This window comes from Zalophus californianus, chromosome 6, assembly GCF_009762305.2.
Source record: "Zalophus californianus isolate mZalCal1 chromosome 6, mZalCal1.pri.v2, whole genome shotgun sequence".
Lineage (NCBI taxonomy): Eukaryota > Metazoa > Chordata > Mammalia > Carnivora > Otariidae > Zalophus > Zalophus californianus.
Genome location: NC_045600.1, coordinates 25,792,258 through 25,812,679, shown reverse-complemented (window position 1 = coordinate 25,812,679; position 20,422 = coordinate 25,792,258). Strand labels below are relative to the sequence as shown.

Sequence of the window (20,422 nt, the reverse complement as noted above, 5' to 3'; positions counted from 1 at the left end):
GCCTGGGCAGTGGTTTAGCAGCATAGGGAGTAAAGACTGGGGTGAGAATAATAATATAGTAATAATAATAATGTTGGTAAACAGCCACTCTTCACCGAGCACTTCTTGTGTGCCATGTACTACGCTAAATGCTTTGCATGAATTAGCTCATTTGACTCTTTGAACAATCCTGTGAAGCAGAATGTGGTGGTATCACTGATTTTGCAGGTTTTAGTGGCTTGCCTGAGAGCACACAGCTAGTGAATGGTGAAACTCTGCTTTGAACCCTCTGACTCCAGAGCCCCACCAGCCGCTGGTTTTAAGCCGGTTGTTCAAATTAGGATCAGAGCTCAGCACCCACACATAGGCTGGCTGGATCCCAAATGGTTGAGCCCAGGGCTCTGAGTCCTCTGGGACCCGGACAACAAAGGGCTGCTTTCTGGGGAGCTCGATTTGGAGGTTTGGAGGGTTCTGCACGACCAGGCAGACATCCTCTTTCCAGCTACGCAGAGGGAAAGGAAGTAGAGAGAAGTCCTACCTAGTAAGCGGGAAGAAAACACCAGGAATGTTAAGATTGGGTAACTGTTCAGGAGAGGAGGGTGAAGGGAAAATAAATTTCCCTGTGCAATTGGGAACGTAGTGGCTGGTTTTGACAACCCCGAAGGAAAGAGAAGGGAGGCCCGAGATGGAAAATGTGCTAAATTTCTGATGTAGGGAGTTTGTGTTTATTGTCTTTAAAAATGATTGAGTAGGGGCACCTGTGTGGCTCAATCAGTCCGTTAAGCGGCAGACTCTTGGTTTCGGCCCAGGTCATGGTCTCAGGGGTGTGGGATCGAGCCCCTGACAGGCTCTGCACTGTGCTGAATCTACTTGAGATTCGCTCCCTCTCCCTCTGCCCTCCCCCTACTCGTTCTCTCTCTCTCTCTCAAATAAATAAATATTTTTTAAAAAGACTGAATAAAGGAAAGAGGGTTTCCTTCCTCCCTCTCTCCCTTCCTTCCTTTTTTGTTTTCTCTTGCCAAGTTGACTTTGGGATCTCCAAACCAGCACATCCCAGTAATTGAAATTTTGGGGCCAGATAAGCCAGTTCCAAGGAAGGGGCTGCTGGGGGGAAGGTGGTCAGACAGGGGATGGCGTAAATGGGGCAGGGCCAGTGTCATTCACAGAGCTGGGGAGAGACCTGGGAAGTCATGGAGTGCAGGGTCCCTTCAGTTTAGGGAGGGAGAAAGTGAAGCCTGGCGCGCTTAAGGGACTCAGGTATAAAATCTTAGAGTTAGAAAAGCCCTTGGCCTGCTGCCCAAGGTCAGACAGCTAATTAGTGTAATAGAACATGCCTCTCGTTCTACAGCCATGCCCATCCGCAAACCTCACACGCACGCATTTATCATGTTCACGGAAAGGCCATGCACTATGCTGTTCATGCAATAGTGGGTCTGTTAGCATGAAATTGTCTTTACTGCAGTTCCTCCGGGACCCTTCCAGAAATGCAGTGTTGATCATATGAAACAATCTTCTTGAACAGAAAAACTTTCAGAGGAGAAAGTTATGTATCCTGAGCCAGCCAGCCTGCTGCAGGGGACTCGCTGCTTTGCAGCTTGAGCAGCTAAATGCCAGGACGGGGTGATTAGGGATTCCCCTGACATAAATGATCTCCTTGTCCTCCCTTTGATGGATTCAGTCTCTCAAAAATAAAGTGCATTTGTGAACGTCATTCCTTACCTCATACTTCTTCCCTTTTCTTTTTAGTCCTTTATTGAGAAATAACCAAGAGCAGTTTCAGTATAGAAGCAGCCGCTTGGGCATCCGTCGGTATGCATATACACACGGAGTACAGCCCCCTCACGTACTCTAGGTTTTCTCTGGTCGCTGGGTCTGCCAGAGGTTTTGCTTTTTGACCCATGCTTTCTCTCACCACAGCTGGTCACGGGTGGCTGTATGGGGCCCTCCTGGTTTCACGGTGGTCCTCATATGAGAGGCCAGGTTTAGAAGTGCCAGGGCGTGCTTGGCCCTGTCCAGGCTCATCTATAGCAGGGAGTCACCAGGGTGGGTCCTGAGCCTTGGAGGAGGCTACCCCACACGGGGGCCTTCCACACACCTGACAGCTAGCTGGAAGAGGGTCACCTGTAATGGCGTGTGTCACCTTTTCTTTAAGCATCTCATCACTTGGCTGAGTCTGAATGTATTCATGGGCCTTTGGAGGGGCCACGGGATCTAGAAGAGGGGCAGAGAAAACAGTGGGGACGGGACTGGGAAGGAAATCTCTATAGGTCTCTCCGTTATAGAGCAGAACCTTCTCTCCAGGAGAAGCAAAAGACCCGACTCATTCAGTGATTAAAAATGGACTGAAATCTAGGTTTCCAGAAATAGTGATAAACGTTTGCCCCTGACTTGCGGACCCATGATTTCCTCTTGTTTCACTCTTTGTCCTCATGGCCACACTTCCCAGAGGTAGGCGCTGAGCCTCCTCGTTCCTGTCTTTTCCACTGGCCTGCAGTCCCTCAGCTCACAGCAGCGGGAAAGTCTCCGTTCACACCCTTCTAAATGTGCTCTTAACCTAGCTTGTAACCAAGCTAGCTTGACCTAGCTGTAGGTCAGACTTTGGGCAAACAGCAGTACCTAGCTATGATAAAGTAAGCTCTGTGATTTTAAAAAATGATAGTTTTTCACAGTTAACCTTCTATATGACTGGTAATGCTAGCTTTCCATTGAGGAGCTAATGTTTTCCTTTAAATAAATCTATTGAAGTAAAAGTAAAACATGAAGGAGGTGCAGAAAGTGTGAGGGTGGCATTTGAAAGCCTGACAGCTGGTTGAGAAACACTGCCCTGCAGCGCAGGCCCCCTCCTAATTCCCCCCTCCCCCCAGCTTCTCCCCCAGCGGGAGGGCTGACAGAGCCTTTGCCACTCGGCCCCTTCCTGCTGCCTTGGTCCCTCAGCGGGTGGCATAGTGTTCATTGCCACCTCTCTTTCAGTTGTGGACTTAAGTAACTTGAAGGGAAAAAAGGGAACTCAGTGAAAATTCATTTCTAGTCCCATGGTTCCCTCCTGATCCCTGACCAGTGTCAGTGTATATATTTATACCGTTGAAACCGACGCATGCGGCACCTCGTCGGCATTTCAGCCACAGCGGGTCTCCTACTGGCTTCTGAGCACCCCTGGCCCTTTCTGCCTCCTACCTCTACTGAGGTTTCTTCCAGTAGGAGGAGCCTTCCTGGAGCTTTTCTGCCTCTCCAAGCCGGCTCATCTTTCAGTCTTCTAGAAAGTCTTCCCTGACGGTTGGAATCAGCATGGCTAGTTACCAGGACATTTTGCTTCCATCTCCCTCACTTGTCCTGAGAAGTTGGGGAAAACCATTTGTCCAGTAGATGAGGAGCGGGAACCTTGGTTTCTAGCTCCAGCTCTGTGTCCAGCTAGCCTCAGGGCTGTAGGTAGGTTGCTTTTTGGTCTCTGTTTTCTCAGGTAGAAGATGCACAGGGAGTGCTGCAGTAGTAGTCTTTCAGGAACTGCCTTATGTGTCTTCTGGAGGCATTACTGCTATTTCTAGAATGTTCTTTTCTCCAGCCAGACTGTAAAATCCTGGGCAAAAGATCCCCAAATCTCAACACCTTCTAGTCGTGCCAAATAGTTATCCAGTAAAGTGAATAAGATGATGTTCATTTGAGACACCAAAGAGTTATCAGCTCTTCCACTTTTTTACTTATTGATAGCAGGCATATACATACATTTTGTGTGTGCCCATAATTGCTTTTAGCTATTAGAACTTCCCACCTTTTTTCCCTCCTGATGAATGTTCCTTTTAGAATTGGAATCAGAACAGAGATGTTATTTTGAATGTGACCAGCAGGGGGCAAACTTCACCCAGGAATTGCCTTTATAATTCACTATACCTTTGGTAGTGACAGGGCTCGGTAGTGTGCGTGGCCATCCGTTTTCATCTTTCTACTGGGCACCTTGTTGATGAGATACCAGCAGAAGCTAAATATGATCTAATATGACCTAAGGCCCCAAAATGGCAACACTTGAGTGCTGAGGAGTTCCTGCTTCTCTTTAAAAGAAGGGAGAAATACAAATACCTACAAATACGTGCTGGACTCCGAACCCATGAATGGCAAGAACTAAGAGCCGAGAGGAGAACAGTGGGAGCTTCAACTTGCAGGAGAGATTGCAATGAAGAGAAATCTCTTGGCCAAGCGAAATTTCATGACAGATGTCTGATTTTTAATCAGTATTGTAAGTGTGAGGACATCTTCGAGCAGATTACCCAGTCTACGGCCTGCTACTGAATAGCCAAGATTATATAGCCAAGATTACAGTGGCAACGTCTCCTTTGCTCAGATTCGGATTTTCACTGTGAAGGCTCAATTTATAAAATAGAGCCTTGGTTTTTGATGTGCTAGTGAGGGTGTTGTGTGATCTGGGACACATCACCTCCTTTCTCTCATTCCGTGGTAAAAATTACCTCAGTGAGGTTCAGAGGCACTGGTGAGATTTTTATTGGACGTTTGAAAATTATGAGGGCAGAAAACCTCATAAGAAAATGGTATTTTGACTTCTTTTCCTCCAGAGGAGTGATATGTTTTGAAAACGTAAGGTAGTTTTGGCTCCTGTTTGGCTGGTATCTCGTTCTTGCTCTTTCCCTTGCCAAGTGCTTCTGACTTTGGCCCCCTGGCTGTGGAGTTTCCTCTTTTTGTCATGGGAGTCCTGTGATCTACACACCGTGGCTCCAGCTTTTTTTCTCCCAGGCAACAAGTTCTAGTGACCATTTGTCCAGAGCCTTCACATCTGGATCAGAGGCCGTGGCCCATGGGGGCTGGGCGAGCAGAGGGCCTTCCTCTGGGACAGTCGAGCCTCTAGATGCCTGGCACTTTGGTCTATTTTAAGCCTGTTCTGTCTTGCAGCAGGAAGGTGAGTCTAGGGTCCAATATGTGCTGTGGATATTAAGAGACTTCAAGGACACTGCCCCCCATTTATCCCAGTTATGTCCCCTGCTAAAATAGGTTAACGGTGTCTAATTAACCACTGCACATTGTCATGCTGCATAAAGATAGCATCCGGGCTGTGCTCTGAGCCGTGGTACTTTATCTCCATTTAGATCTCTGCAGTATTCCATTAAACTCGAGAGAAACATTTTAACTGAGATGATGTCTACATTAGAGCTGCCTTTCACCCTTCAGCACGTAACCCGTGTAAGCAGCAGCTGAGGCCTTGTGTCTGGTACAGCAGGGAGGACAGAGGAGACAGACTTCTCGGGTGGGAGGCTCTGTACATCACAGCATTTCTTCCCCCACCAAGCGCCAGAACGGCCCCCGAGGATCCAGGATTCAGTAGTGGTCCCCTGTGACTGTGATCACAGGACAGACCAGTGCCACCACGCTGGTCCTCAGCTGACCAAGTCATGCCCGTTGAATGGCAGTGTGGTCTTTGAATGCCAAGAGAAAGGAATTGTATTTGAGCAAAAGAACTTAGAAAAGGAGAGTGCATGGAGGGAAAGGTGACTTCGCTACATGGGATCTCCTTTTTTGCCACATGTGAGCTGTCATGTTGTAAATAAGACGTATATAATAAATCCCACAGAACAATTAAACCAACATTAACTAACGAATTTTTAGGCCTGACAAAGTACAGTACTACTGTAGTGGAAAGTGCGTCCTCGTCATGGAAAATATTAATTGGATTTGAAGCAGAGTCTATGGAATGAGCATTTCCCATCGTGTAGAACTACCTACGTGCTTCTGTTATGCTGGGCTTTTGTGGCAGACAGCCTAGAGATTGTATTCGGGCCCTATGGCTTTCTAGCTGGGTGACCTTAGGCAACCTACTCTACTTCTCTGAGCCTGTCTCCTCCATAGTAAAATGGAGCAAATAAAAAAAAAATAATGTGATAATGAAGTAAAGTACAATGCTATATATCAATAAAATTTATGTAGTATTGTATAATAGTAATATATGGAAAGAAGATAATATAGTAACAGTGCTAGGCACCCAACAAGCTCAATAAATGTTAACTGTTTTTGTTTTGTTTTGTTTTTTTAAGATTTTATTTATTTATTTTACAGAGAGAGAGAGAGAGACAGCGAGAGAGGGAACACAAGCAGGGGGAGTGGGGGAGGGAGAGGCCGGCTCCCCTCTGAGCAGGGAGCCCAGTGCGGGGCTCGGTCCCAGGTCCCCGGAATCATGACCTGAGCCGAAGGCAGACGCCCAACGACGGAGCCACCCAGGCGCCCTAAACGTTAACTGCTGATATCCTCAGTCATCAGCCTTCCTGCGACAGGCTTGTGGGGCGGGGCCTGGGAATGGGCCTCCCCCTGAGGAGCGCAGGTGGCTGTGGGAAGCTAAGGGGAAGAAACCTAGCATGGGTCAGAGAGAAGCGGGGTGAAAACTAGGAGAGACTGGTTGAGGGTTGGGCTGAACAAGGCTTTACATGGGGGTAGGGATAGCAAGACAACGCCCGTGCCAAGTCACCAGCCTGGTCCGTGTGTCACTCACTGGAAAGCGGGAAGCCCGAGTGTCCTTACTCCTGTTACCCTAGCCCCACAAGGTGGGAGGTGAAGGAGAACATTCCTGTCACTGTCCAGAGCTAAAGCTTCATTCTGCAAAATGGCCAAAGCAATCAGCAAGTGATGGAGTAGCTCTTAAAAAGAAACCTGGCATTTAATTAACTTTTCCAAGTGCTGGTTCAGCAACCTCTATGTTTTACATTTTGAATATTGAACAAGCGTCTCTAATTGGATCTGAACCGCTTCTGGGTCTGCCAGCCCAAAGAGCACCTGCTTCAGTTTTACGAACACCATGGAATCTTGTCTGAATTTCGGGGAAGCCAACTCAGGATTACTCAGGAGTGGAGGCTACAGTCTGTGAAGCCTTTTCTTCCCTTCCCTCAGCCTTTAGGTCGAGTCAGAGTTCATTAACATTTTGGTTAGAAAGAAGTGGGCAACTCGGCAGGATAGGGCGACAAGGTTTCCATTTTGCTGCTTAGTACCCATAGTTCAGCTTACTCTCTGCAGTGAGGTGTAAGGCACTGATTCTCATATGTGACTGGGTCCCATTTCTGGAGATTATTACCTCAGAGGGCCTGGGGTGAGGCCCAGCACAGAGACACTGAAAAAAACTCAATGATGCTGTTGTTGTGTACCAGTGGTTAAGAACTACTGGTTTAAAGGATTCTCTACGGCAGTTCTCTGTACGTTCTATTGCCTTCCGTAAGTGTGGGAAGTCAGGAATGGGCTGTCTGCACAGTAAATCCAAACAGATGTCTGGGTGCCCTGGGACGTCTGAAAATCATCGGGTAGCTGCTTTTGAAAAGGCTTGGGGCAGTGTGTGTGGAATCCGGGGTGGAAGTCGGGAGACGGGGCTCTTGCTGCAGTCTCGTTACTCATAGCTCAGTGATTTGGATGAAGCACACATCGAAGTGCCCCATGGCCCTGTCTGTCACATCGTGTCTCTGAAACCTGCGTTGCCTCTTTTCCAAAGCTAGGCTGAGCTCATGGCAGTGTTGCCAGACAGGAGGGGAGGAAACCTGCAGAGTGCTCCACCTGCATAAGGTGGCGTCCCCCATGTTGTTACGATTGTCAGGTTCCCAGCCCCCCTCCCCCCAGTAGCCACTTCTGAGGAAGAAGGCACGTGGGCGGGGGGTGTAGTAGGAGACCAGAAGCCCAGGGCAGAGCTGACCGCAGCCCTGTGGACAGCCTGCCCTGGGCCTGGACCAGGTCACGGCGTTTCCTCAGAAGTATGTCTGTGAGGAGGAGATGGGCCAGAACCCACAATCCTCTACCTCACGGTCTGTGGGGGGCAGGACTTCAGCCCAAATCCTTCTTTAGTTACCTACCCTCTTGAGCTACCATAGACCGCTGTATTTTTTTTTATTTTTTTATTGTTATGTTAATCACCATATATTACATAATTTGTTTTGGTGTAGTGTTCCATGATTCATTGTTTGTTCATAACACCCAGTGCTCCATGCAGAATGTGCCCTCCTCAATACCCATCACCAGGCTACCCCATCCCCCTACCCTCCTCCCCTCTAGAAACCTCAGTTTGTTTTTCAGAGTCCATCATCTCTCCTGGTTCGTCTCCCCCTCTGACTTACTCCCCTTCATTCTTCCTCTCCTGCTATCTTCTTCTTCTTCTTTTTTTTTTTCTCAAAATATGTTGCGTTATTTGTTTCAGAAGTACAGATCTGTGATTCAACAGTCTTACACAATTCACAGCGCTCACCATAGCACATACCCTCCCCAATGTCTATCACCCAGCCACCCCATCCCTCCCACCCCCGACCACTCCAGCAACACTCAGTTTGTTCCTGAGATTAAGAATTCCTCATATCAGTGAGGTCATATGATACATGTCTTTCTCTGATTGACTTATTTCACTCAGCATAACACCCTCCAGTTCCATCCACGTCGTTGCAAATGGCAAGATCTCATTTCTTTTGATGGCTGCATAATATTCCATTGTGTATATATACCACATCTTCTTTATCCATTCATCTGTCGATGGACATCTTGGCTCTTTCCACAGTTTGGCTATTGTGGACATTGCTGCTATAAACATTGGGGTGCACGTACCCCTTCGGCTCCCTATATTTGTATCTTTGGGGTAAATACCCAGTAGTGCAATTGCTGGATCGAATGGTAGCTCTAATTTCAACTGTTTGAGGAACCTCCATACTGTTTTCCAGAGGGGTTGCACCAGCTTGCATTCCCACCAACAGTGTAGGAGGGTTCCCCTTTCTCCACATCCCCGCCAACATCTGTCGTTCCCTGACTTGTTAATTTTAGCTATTCTGACGGGAGTGAGGTGGTATCTCATTGAGGTTTTGATTTGGATTTCCCTGATGCCGAGCGATGTTGAGCACTTTTTCATGTGCCTGTTGGCCATTTGGATTAGACCGCTGTATTTTGTTTCTGTTTTGTTTTTAACCTGTCACCAACAATTTAAAAATACACTCTGTGTCATGACTGGATATGTTTGTATATAAAATGGGGGGAAGGTTTATGTTTATGTAATACTTACCTTTACTATTTGCAGGATACTCTCTTTTCTATTCTACTTTATGCTATTAAAAATAAAAAGAGGGGCGCCTGGGTGGTTCAATCGATTAAACATCTGACTCTTGATTTTGGTTCGGCTCATGATTCAGGGTCGAGATTGAGCCCCATGTTGGGCTCCACGCTCAGCGGGGAATCTGCTTGAGATTCTCTCTCTCTCTCTCTCCCTCGACCCCCTCCCCCACTCTCTCGCTCTCTCACTGAAAATAAATAAAGAAAAAGGAAAAGACAAGAAAGGCTGGTGGTGATCCACTAAATTGATTCCATGACTCACCATGGGTCATGACCTTAGTTTGAAAATCACTGTGCTCGATTCTGTGTCCTTGTGCTGGGCTCTGACATTGTGTGACTTGAGGTGCCCATGGAGACCAGGCAGGTACAAGACATCTGAAGTGGGGTTTTATTTCAGAATAACACCTTCAATTATGTTACTGAGATGCACATACAGATTAGTTAGTTGCATATTCGCATGTCTCTAAAGACATGTACTCTGCCAATTCTCCTAAAACCTGCTTCCCACTTAGCCTTCCTTTTGCTTCCCTTGCTTTTGGTAGCTGCAGAGCTGCAGGCAATACTTCATTTGCCTCTTAATTTCCACTGTAAGAGAGCCAGCAGTGCAGAGTGAAGTATAAAGGGCTTCTACGGGCCCCCCAGTGTCGGGAAGGGCTGGGAGCTCAGGCTCATCCCAGCCACGCTCCACTTCCCCAGAGTTTTCCATGTGGGAATGCAGGTCCAGTTTACAGGCTCTGTGTTTGAAGAATCCAGAAGTCCAGATTTTTTGTACAGAATCTCCCAATTTGGGCAACAAATTCATGTTAAAACCAAACAAAAACAAAACAAAAAAACCCAGCAGTGTGGCAACAAATGGATATGCTCGCTAGACAAGGCCGGAAAATGCTCAGCTTTATCAAAGACAGGGCGTTCCATGGCCAGTTCTCCAGGGCGTTGCCCAAGTTCCCACTGGACTTTCCATCTCCTGAGCAGAAGGCTTGCCCAGAATCTGCTATTTCTGGCAGAGAGAGTGAGAGAAAATGGGAGAGAACGGAGGGAACATGCCACCTGAAGGCATCCCACCTCTGACCTTGAGGGCTCCATTTTGATCTTGCTCCTTGTCATGCGGTGAAATGAAATTTGGGAGGGTACTGGGGCTCCCCCTGGAGCAAGAGAGAGGAGAACAGGAGCTCTGCAGCAATTATGCTGAATGTGAAACTCATCCCCAGTTTTAGATGTCGATGGCAGTTAATCAGCCTTCCCCCGAAGATTAGCATTACCATTGTTTCCTTCAGACGAAATCACCACCGCTACTCTGGCCATGGCCCGTCGCTTAGGAAGGAATGATGGAGTTACAACTCCTAAGGGTGATCAGGGATGTTGTGTCTCTTACATACAAAATGCAGGTGCCTTAATCACCTTGTTCTTCTCGGACCCTGTATTCATCCGAGCCCTCCTGCCACTGGTGACACATTACCAAGGCATTTGGGTGGTGGGTTTGTAGAGTTCAACTTCACGGGGACAATTAGAGGCAGTGGTCCTGGAGGGCAGACGTGAGCTGGGAGCAGAGCTTTCTGCCTTCCCTCACAGGCAGAGGTGGCTTTGGCGGCTGTTAGGTTTTCTTGACTTAGAATCTCAGTGCTGGGAACCAGTATCATCCAGCAACAGCCCCGTGGTGACGCCTGGGGCACCCCGCTGCAGGTTACCCGGCGGTGCCTCCTCCTGTCTGTCTGTCTGTCTGTCCCGCTCGTCCTCCTCCCCCGACTCGCTTTGTCTCTTTTCTGTCCTGGGAAGAGGCAAAAACTGCAGCCTGGGAGATCCTCCTCAGAGTTGTTCGGTCCTGTTCTTCCAGCTTTAGCTACCCATTCTCTGCTCCCTCCCAACGGAAGCCAAAATTCTGCCCCCCTCCCTTAACAGTGCAGTTGGTGTGCTCTGAATTTCACGGACCCTAGTTTACTTAAACTTGGGCTTAATTTCAGATTATACTCGGAGAGGGGGAGGGGTCGTTTGCATTTTGCAGGAATTGCTGGTTGGTTCCAACGTCGCTCTGCTGACTGACGAGACTAGCGGGCCCTGCACTGTCGAAGGCCTTCTCATGCATCCCAGCTCCTGGCCGTTACGACACTGCCTCCACCCTTGGCCCGTGCTCTTCGTGGTGATTGACTTCTGACTGGAAAGAATTCATTAAAAAACCAGCCAACCAACCAACAAAATCTATTGTGGAAATTTTCAGACGTACAGAAAAGTAATCAACATGTACCCAACACCCAACTTTAATAATTGTCAATGTTTGGTCAGTCTCATTTAGAAGACTTTAGATCCATGTTTCTCAGAGGGTCAGTAGTGACCACCTTACAGTAGGATTACCTAGGGATTTGTTTAAAATACACAATCCCAGACTCACTTTCCCCCAGACCAGCTGATCCAGAAAGCTGTCTCTGCCAGGTCCGGCAATCTAACATGTCTACCAAGCTTCTCAGATGGTTCTTACGCACATTGAAGATTGAGAACCACAGCCTTAGATAAATGTCTATATATAATTAGGCTTCCTGTTCTCATGGAATGTCTGAAGGGCACCACCTGCCCAACATCACTCATGGGGTCTTCTGGTCCTTCAAGTGGAGGCTGCAGAAAGGCCCAGAGCCTACAGCTTGAACTGCATGGTCAGTCCATCTCTTTTTACTACTGGGAAGCTGCACATGCTAACAACTAAAGCTCCAAGTAAGACCCAAGGCCTCGGTCCTAAGAAAGTGCTCTATAAATTGGTCCGGTAGTTGTTGAAAGGAGGGAACTGTATCATCTATATCCATTTGAGTTCTGAACTTCCCCATCTGCGCTTAAACTCAATGGTTTAAGTTGGAATTATAGTGAAATAAGACTATAAGTAGGCATTCTGATGCCTGTAATTCTCTCCTGCTGGTTATGGGCCTTGCTCTAGAAAGAGAAATCCAGGTCAGTAAAGCACTTGGAATATGCTAATTTGCCCTCACTTTTGAAATCCCCTCTCCAACATATACCCCCATGCACGAGATTAACAGGTTCTTATAAACCTTGTTGTTCTTTTTTTCAGGTCAGGAAGGAGGGCTTCTGAAGAAATAGAAGAGTATGTTTCCAGCTTTCTTATTCGTCCTTCGGTGACCTTTGCTAGCAGTGCAGTGTTGGTGGTCATTATCTGTTCAGCCTTTGTCGGACTCAGCATTTGAAAGCAGAATGAGTCTGGCTTTTTGTCTGGGCCTTTAGTGATGCACACTGAATCCAGGGTTTGGTTATGCTGGTTCCTTGGCTGAAGGTCTGGACCCTGGCGTTAATACCCATGTCCTTCTCCCACCCTGTGGTTTTAGAACCGTAGGTCCAGGTATCAGAGTGCTGACCCCTGGATTCTTCTTTATTGATTCAGATGGGCAGAAACAATACCAGCCTTCTAAACCTAATCTTCTCCTAAGATTTATATCAGAAAGGAAAATAAAAGGTGTCTAGGTAAAGACAGAACGTAAAGGCAGGGCCAGTGAATTTCACCCCACCCCCCGGGGGTGAGAGGAGCATTCGTATCGTACTCTGTGCAGTGGTGCACCGCACGCCTTGTGCGACCGTATGTGGCAGACCCAAGTGCCTAATTAGGTTTGACCAAGTTGATGGGGGAAAATGGGTCCAGAGACCATCTAGGAGAAACAATAGATACAGTAATAATTGGGGTGCTTTCTTCCTACATGTGAAATTCATTTTCTTTCCTTTCCTTCTTTTTGCGGGCAGTCACCGCCTCAGGCAGCAGAGCTTGGACAGATCGGATGATGGAGGAGGTAAGATGTGTTTGGAGCCGGAGAGACTCCACGGCCCACAGAGCCTTTCCTGGGCCGCAGCTAAGGCCTTGTTGGCTGCAGCCTTCCTGGGAGGCGGTGGCCCCATACCATCTCATCTCCGTGCCTTGCTGGACACTGCATCTGCCTGGAGGACCTCACCCCCATGGCTGTCCGCCAGCCCTGCTTGTCCCTCACAACTCTGCTGAAGCATCTCCTCCTCTGGAAGGTCTTCCCTTCCCACCCACTCCCTCTCTGACTCCGATGTTTCTTCCCTGTGCTCCCAAGGCTCCCTGGGCTAACCTCCAATATAACAACAGCAACACTAGCTAATACCTGTTAGGTGTTTATTATATACCAGGCACCTGATATACTGTCCTACCAGTTTATATTATGTTAAAGCATTTCATCATCACAATAACCCCCTGAGTTGGTACTATTGTCCCATTCTACAGTTGAGGAGACTAAAGCACAGGGAGGTTAAGTAAGGTTTTTCCAGGTCACTGTAAACTCTGTGCTCCAATGTGGATAGTTTCTACTGCCGTGTAAATGCTCTTTTCTTCTACAAAGTCTAGTCTGCCATTAAGACCACTCAGTGAATTTGTTCTTTCAGAGACTGTATTTTTCAGCCCTAGAAGCTCCATTCAGTTCTGTGTCTTCCGTTCATCTCCTTCTTTTGATCATGTTTTGCTAAAGTCCTTTTCTGCTAATTCTATCATTTCTCTGTTTCCTGTGTCTCCACCGACTGATTTTTCTTCTGGTTACAAGTTCTGTTTTTTCTGCTTCTTTACATGATTAGTCGTTTTTGATTGGATGCTGGTCATTGTGAACATTACTATGTTGAGTGTCTGGATTTTGTTGTCTTTCTTTAAAGAATAATATATTCTTTAAAGAAAAGTATATCTGTTTTAGTAGGCAGTTAATGTGTTTGTTGGTCAACTCGATCATTTTGGGAATTGTTTTTAAGCTTTATTAGGGCAAATCTAGAGTTAACCCTAAACATTAAGATACTCAGGTGTCCCTGCCTGGTGGTTCAACAAGGACTCTCCACTCTGCCTGAGTGGAGCTGAGCCTCTTCCAGTTCTTTATAAGCTATGGGGATGGTTCACTTCACACCTTCTTGGTAGTAATTCTTTGCCCAGCTGTGTGGAGTTTGACCCTATACACATACAGCTTAGAATGCAGTCCCTCTAGGGGCGCCTGGGTGGCTCAGTCGGTTAAGCGTCCGACTCTTGATTTCGGCTCAGGTCATGGTCTCAAGAGTCGTAAGATCGAGCCCCATGTTGGGCTCCGTACCGGGCAAGGAGCCTGCTTGAAATTCTCTTTCTACCTCTCCAGCTCCCCTGCAGGTACTTAAAAAAAAAAAAAAATGCAGTCGATCTAGATTTCTGCACCCTTCTGCCAAACAATGCCTCTCTCATCCTCTGCTTCTCAAATTCCAGCCACCTTAGCCTACCTACACTTTGACCTCTGGCTCCTCAACCCAGTGAGATCTCCGTGCTCCACTAGGGGTTCCCCCTCCTTGGACCAGAGTCGAGGAAGTGTACATCTAAGCAGAAGGCCAGGGTTGACAGTAAGGCTCACTTCATTTCCCTCCTCTCAGGGATCCCCGTCCTGCGCTACCTGTTGTCCACTGTCTGCACACAGCTGTTTCTTCCATTATTTCCAGTTTCCTAATTGTTCCCAGCAGGAGTCCAGTGCTGGTCACTGCCTCATGGCTGGAGGTGGCACCCCAAAGCTTTCAGTAACTAACCTTTGCATGTGAGCACAAAGTGAAGGGGAGCATTAAATCTAGAAAGCTTAGATTGTGACCCGTACCGTTAGCTGCCTCACGGGACTGGGGGCTTGTGCAACATGAGAACTGCTGGGGTGGTGGTAGAAACACGGACTCCCAGGCACCAGCAATCAGAAGCTGGAGTTGGGGCCCAGAGAGCTGGATTAATTTAAATACGCTCCCTCGATGAATGTTCTTCATGCCGGAGCTTGTCAAGCCTGCTGTAGTGCCTCTAAAGTTAGGATTGAGGGCAGGAGAGGACAGGAATCATGAAAAGGTACTTCTGCCTCATCTCATCCAAAGGGGTTTCGGGTAGAAAGGTATCCAGTCACTGGAGGTCAGGAGTTGAGCCTCCACTCTGAGATTTAATAAGAGCTCATGAGCACAGCTTCATCATTCTTCAGCATTTGTCTTTGCTTTTCCTATTCTTTCTTATTGCCAAGCTCATTTTGTTTGACCAGATCTTCCTCCTTAGCTCTGCTCACTAAACTCCTTGTAGCCGCTGAACCTGTCCACCCACTAAGAATTCCCAGTGACCCTCTGAACTCAGAGCCCAAGTCTCTTTCTCTGCACATGTCCCCGGGATGCCTCGTGCCACTGCTGAACTGTGGTGGCTCAGTGATTGCTGGCTGCTGGCTATACTTTTGATCTGCCTGTCCTCACAGACTGTTGCTCCAGCCATTGGTTGCCTAGGACAGCAGGGTAACCATCCAGGAGGGTGTGCCAAAGGACTCAAGGAGGCAGGGGCCCTGCTGGACATTGACAAAGCTGTTAGGTTCAGGGAAATGATGATGCTGCCCACTCTGAGGTGCTCATTAAATTCCTGGTCTCCAGCAGGATTGCTCAGCTGGTATCCTCTCCAGGCCTCTCTCCACCCTACCTGGAACCTCTTTCTAACTCCCTTCAACAGACTTCAGAAATCCTCCTTTTTCCATTTTTTTCAATGTGTGAAAATGCTACATTTCAAGGAGTAACTGTTCAATGTTCCAGCAAAACCTTCTGAATGCCAGAGTGTACACACATTCTAGATGTGTGTTAGCAGAGGTTGTGCCGGCTGCTGTGGCAGCAGCTCTGTCAGCCATCTTGTGCAAGCCCCTCATTGGCCATGTTAACAGCATCGAAGCTTCGAGATCATTGTACAAAATAGCAGGACTCAGAGGAGAGCTCTGGTCTTGACTCACAAGAGACCACTCTGCCTCATACCCCACGCACACCAGCATCGCTGCCATCTCCGCACATCACCAAACTCATTTAGTTCTCAAAACAAACCTATGGAAAAGTTTTTAAAAATCAACTTTGTTGAGGTCGAATTTACACACAATAAACGGAATCCATTTAAAGCTCAGCATTAGAGTTTTGACAGATGTATATGCCTGGTGCAACCACCACCACAGTCAATATATAGAACTTTCCATCTCCCCTCCAAAATTTCTCAGGCCTTTTCCAGTCAGTCCTTCCTCTGCCCCTGTCTCTAGGCAACTACTGAGTCTCTTTGTTGTCACTCTGCAGTGGTTTGCACTTTGTGGAGCTTTATGTAAGTTGAAATGTATGTACGTATGCTTTTGTGGCTTTTTTGGCTTTTCTGGCTTTTCTGGCTTTTTTCACTTACGGTAAATGATTTTGAGTTTATCCAGGTTGTTGTACATGTCATTAGCCCGTTTCATTTATTGATGAGTAGTATTCCAGTGTATGGACAGACCACATTTTTGTTGTGTATTCACCTGGTAATGGATATTTGGATCGTTCATTATCCCCATTTTAAAGATGAGCAGACAAAGGCAAAGAAAAATAACCTTGCCAAAGGTCACACAGTAAGTGACAACACTTGGAAGGCACCTCTGCTCACCACTACCCCACCGATGCCACACAGCCCAGCACCAGGATTTGAATACAGACCTTGACACCAGAGTCCTTGCTCCTGGCCTGTGGGCTGTAACAAACGGTATGACCCTGTCGGCCTATGTTGGCATCGCCTTCCACAGGTGGGTTGTGTTAATGTCAGCTCTCATGTTTGTAATATAGCGTGCCTAGCATGATTGATAGGATGCTTAATACAATTCCATTAAGGAAGGAGAGAGGAAAGGTAACTATTTTCAGAGACTACCTCTAGTATTTTTTTCCCCTTCATAAACTTGAAGTGTGAAATTAGTGATTTGGCCTTTATTTTGGCTCTGGAGGTTTGACGCGTAAAACCCTTTCTTGTCAGAGTGCACTTGATTTTACCTTCTAGGAGGGATGCCTCTTCCCAGGCATAAATCTGTTTTCCATGCAGTTATGCCTGAGTCCTTTAATGGAAAATCAGTTCATATGTTACACTTCACACCTGACTTCGTCCATTTCACTATATGTGAATGTTTAGAATCCATTATGTGGTAGGAATCATATGTTACATATAACTAGTTTCTAGAATTATCTTTGCTCAGAGAATTACTTGGTTGGCTAGCAAAGGCTGCTCCTTTGAACTTAGAATAACCAGTAGGTGGGGACGCTCCATGAATGATTGCCCTGAATCAAGCATGGAGGCTCATTCAGCGATGACATGAAGCAGATCTTTGGGCACCTGTGAGGGAATCTACTGGTGCCCTTAATAAAATCACACCCAAGTTCTTCGAGGTTGTCAGTACAAGGAGCGTTGTCCCCTGGGAAGGGGCTGCTAGTTTCCCTATACTTGGTAGGGGTGGTGATCGGTGAGCAATCCCGAAAGAGAATGTATCTTGGGGAATAGAAATGAGAATCCAAGGACTAGGGCCCCCTCCAGGCAGGTGGTCTCTTTCTACCACCAGTCTGAGAGGTTAGATTTTATTGAGGAAAGCCAGCAGGTGTTCGGACAGTGCCCCCTGTGGCCACAACTCCTCCAGATGCTGGAGATAGTGGCGAGTAAGACAGCCCTGGCCCTCTGATGTAGTGAGAAATGCCCCCTCCTTCCCCTCCCCGTCTTGTATAGGAAAGTTTCAGGAGCCATGTCTCTCAGATCTGTTTCTCAGCATTCAGCCTCCCAAGCTTCACTCTTGGCACATACTCTCCTTCTTCCATGGGGAAGATGCCCAGGGAGAGAAGAGAAGCACTCCATCCCCTCCATCGATGCCTCAGGCTTCCAAGGGAAGAGAACAGAAAAGTAGAAGAAGGAAAAGGCTTTTAGGATAGATGTGTTTTTAGAGGGAGAAATGGAAGTGACTGACATTTGGAGGTGGTTTTGGAGTCTGTTGGTTAACTAGAAGGTACTGCATAGGACCCTCTGCAAGGCCATGGCGGGCCACAAGCTCGCACACCTCGAGGGGGTAGGCAGATACCACACACACATGAAAGAGCAGAAGTGTGAGACAGTAAAGAATGGTGGGGCCTGTGGTAAACCTAGAGAGGAGATGGCACTGCCTAAAAGTTTTCACATTCATATTTCAAAAAATGACCGAATTTTTAAAATCTGTTCATAAGCAGCACAAAATGCACCTGCAGATTAGATGAGGCCATTGGGAAGTGATCTACAAATGCGCCATAAAGCTTTGTAGGGCTGTGCTCTGCGGGAACACAACGTTGCTGGGGAGACAGAACATAGAGACGAAAAGCATTAAGGAGTCAAGGGGCGAAGACAGCAGTATAACGGATGGCAAAGGCGGCCAGTGGCGATTGCTGTGTTTGTGCTTTACGTTAGTAAGGGCCACAGTTTAGGCGACAAAGTGATCCCTGTAGGCTGAGGGCACTTCAGGAGGAAGGAAGAATGAGCGGTGGGTCCTAAAGGCCAGGCAGCATTTGGACAAGTGAAGAATGTGAAGGGCCTTCCGGGTGAGGCCTGGCAGGAGGAGAGACTCCACATAGAGAATGAACAGGGAATTTGCGGTAACTACAGGAGAAGCTGGCTCCACAGAGTGAAGCCCTGGTTCTGGTCCCTTCTCAGCTACAGATAGTAAGCGTCCCACATAAACTGCCTTTTGTGAAGTTGGAGATTGCCAGTCATCTGATTTGCTGATTCTAGGTGGAATCGCTCACAGCTAGAGCTGACACGATGCTTCAGGGAAGTTGGGAGTCATGATTAGAATAGCTGAGAATGATGAAAAGCCAGAGCCCCCAAATGACTGCAGGGTTCCAAAATTGTTGAACGGCCACACTCATCTTTCCTACTTAGATGACCATCCTTTGGTGGCACAGTTACCCATCCCTGTTCTTGGAATCAAGTTTCTGGTTGGCACTAAGGCCTTCAGACTTCTTCTGTCATGGAAGGTTTATGGTGTTAGGAGAAAGAGCATCAGATCTGGAATAGGATTGAACGCAGCCTCTATTAAGTGACTTTGGGCAAGTCATCCATCCATTCATTCATTCATTCATTTCACCACCAGTTGTTGAATACCTACTATGTGATGCTTAGGGCTGGGTGCTGGGGCTATAATGTTGAAGAAAACATTCTTAGTCTTTGCCCTCTTACTGCTTACAGCCTAGTGGGGGAAATGGGGACTAAAAAAATGGTCACACAACTAAAGAAGGAGGGACAAGGAGTGATTGAGCCCACTGAAGGCAGAGCACAGGTCCTCTGAGAGAGAACGGCGTGGAGACCTGACTTGGATCGGGTGATGAGGGAAGACCACTCTGCAGCAGTGGTTTTTATACCTCAGCCTGAAGGGGGAGTGAAGTTGCCGTGAGTAGGGGGGTGGGGGGACCCCGGGAGAGGAGACCAGCACGTGCAAAGACTTGTCACCTCTCCAACTCCAGGGGTATTTCCAGTCCTTTGTGTTCTCTTCCAGCTCTAAAGTCCAGCTGTCAGAAAGTGAACTCTGGATAGAATGCGAAGCTTTGAGATGAGCTTTGAGAAGCACACAAATGGGAGAAGAGCACTTCCTTGTCTTTTAAAAAAAGATGAATAGTATTCAGGTCAAAACAACTTCTGAAAACACAATTAGATATGGACTCACCTTTCAAATAGTTTGTCTCAGAGTGAAATTCAAGTTAGGAAAGAACCTGTGAGCCCCAAAGAGGTCTTTCAAAAGTGGAAAGTCTCTGAAAACAGGAGCTTTAACAAAAAAAAAAAAAAGGATTGGATCTTTCTTGCATTTAACCATTGCACTTTGGCGTGCCGCAGGATCGTGGGTACAATGCTCGCTGTCTCTTCCCGACTGCTCTCGGCACCTCCTGGGCATCTCACCCGCACTGGAGAGGGCTGTGCTCTTTGCAACTCAGGCCCAGTTTTGACAGAATCAAATACCTCAAAACCTTAGGAATAATAAATCCTTATGGCCAGCCAAAAAGTGTTTAATTCCTAAAGGACCAGCTGAGTTGAGCCACTTCTAGCCAGGGGCAGTTGGGGACTTAATTCTGTAAGTGTAGCGATCTGGATGATCTGAGAGTTCTGAGTTTAAGGGCAATTGCTCAATTTTCTATCCATGTCAACAGGGAAAATAGGTAAAAGTGGCTGAACACAGCCAAGCAATGTGGCTGGATGAGATGCGAGATGCTGGACTGTCAGTAGAATTAGAAAAATGCCATCTGTAGAGGGCTGTCGCTCCCTCAGCCCTGTCTTCCCCTCTGCCCCGTCATCGCCCGGCTCTGGGCTTTCTAACTCTCTTTTGGGCTCTTTTTGACTCCGTGCTTAATCTTCCCACCATGCCCTCCCTCCCTTTTCCTGCAAACAACAGAGTTGCTCTGAGCCTAAATAGCTTTAACGGGGAGAAAGAGAAAGTGGAAAGAATTCTTTAAGTACAGATGAATTGGAATCCTGACATCTCAGTTCCTTTCTCTTGCTTCGTAAGAACATTCCATTATGCTGGCATTCAGCATACAGGACTTCTTAGGTCATCCCCAAACCTAGTTCCTTTGCCTCCCTAATCTTTTTCAACTATTTTCACCAGCACCA

At 47.3% G+C, this 20,422-nt stretch overlaps 1 protein-coding gene across 2 annotated transcripts in view; it reads left to right on the top strand.

The window, feature by feature from the left end:
• The window catches only part of IFT43 (intraflagellar transport 43), a 79,665-nt gene that overhangs the window by 45,814 nt on the left and 13,429 nt on the right, over positions 1–20,422 (top strand). For both annotated transcript variants that reach the window (XM_027572412.1, XM_027572411.1), the window contains 2 exons: positions 12,086–12,118; positions 12,766–12,812. In XM_027572412.1, the coding sequence (XP_027428213.1) occupies positions 12,086–12,118; positions 12,766–12,812 (80 nt within the window). The remainder of the gene's footprint in view (positions 1–12,085; positions 12,119–12,765; positions 12,813–20,422) is intronic.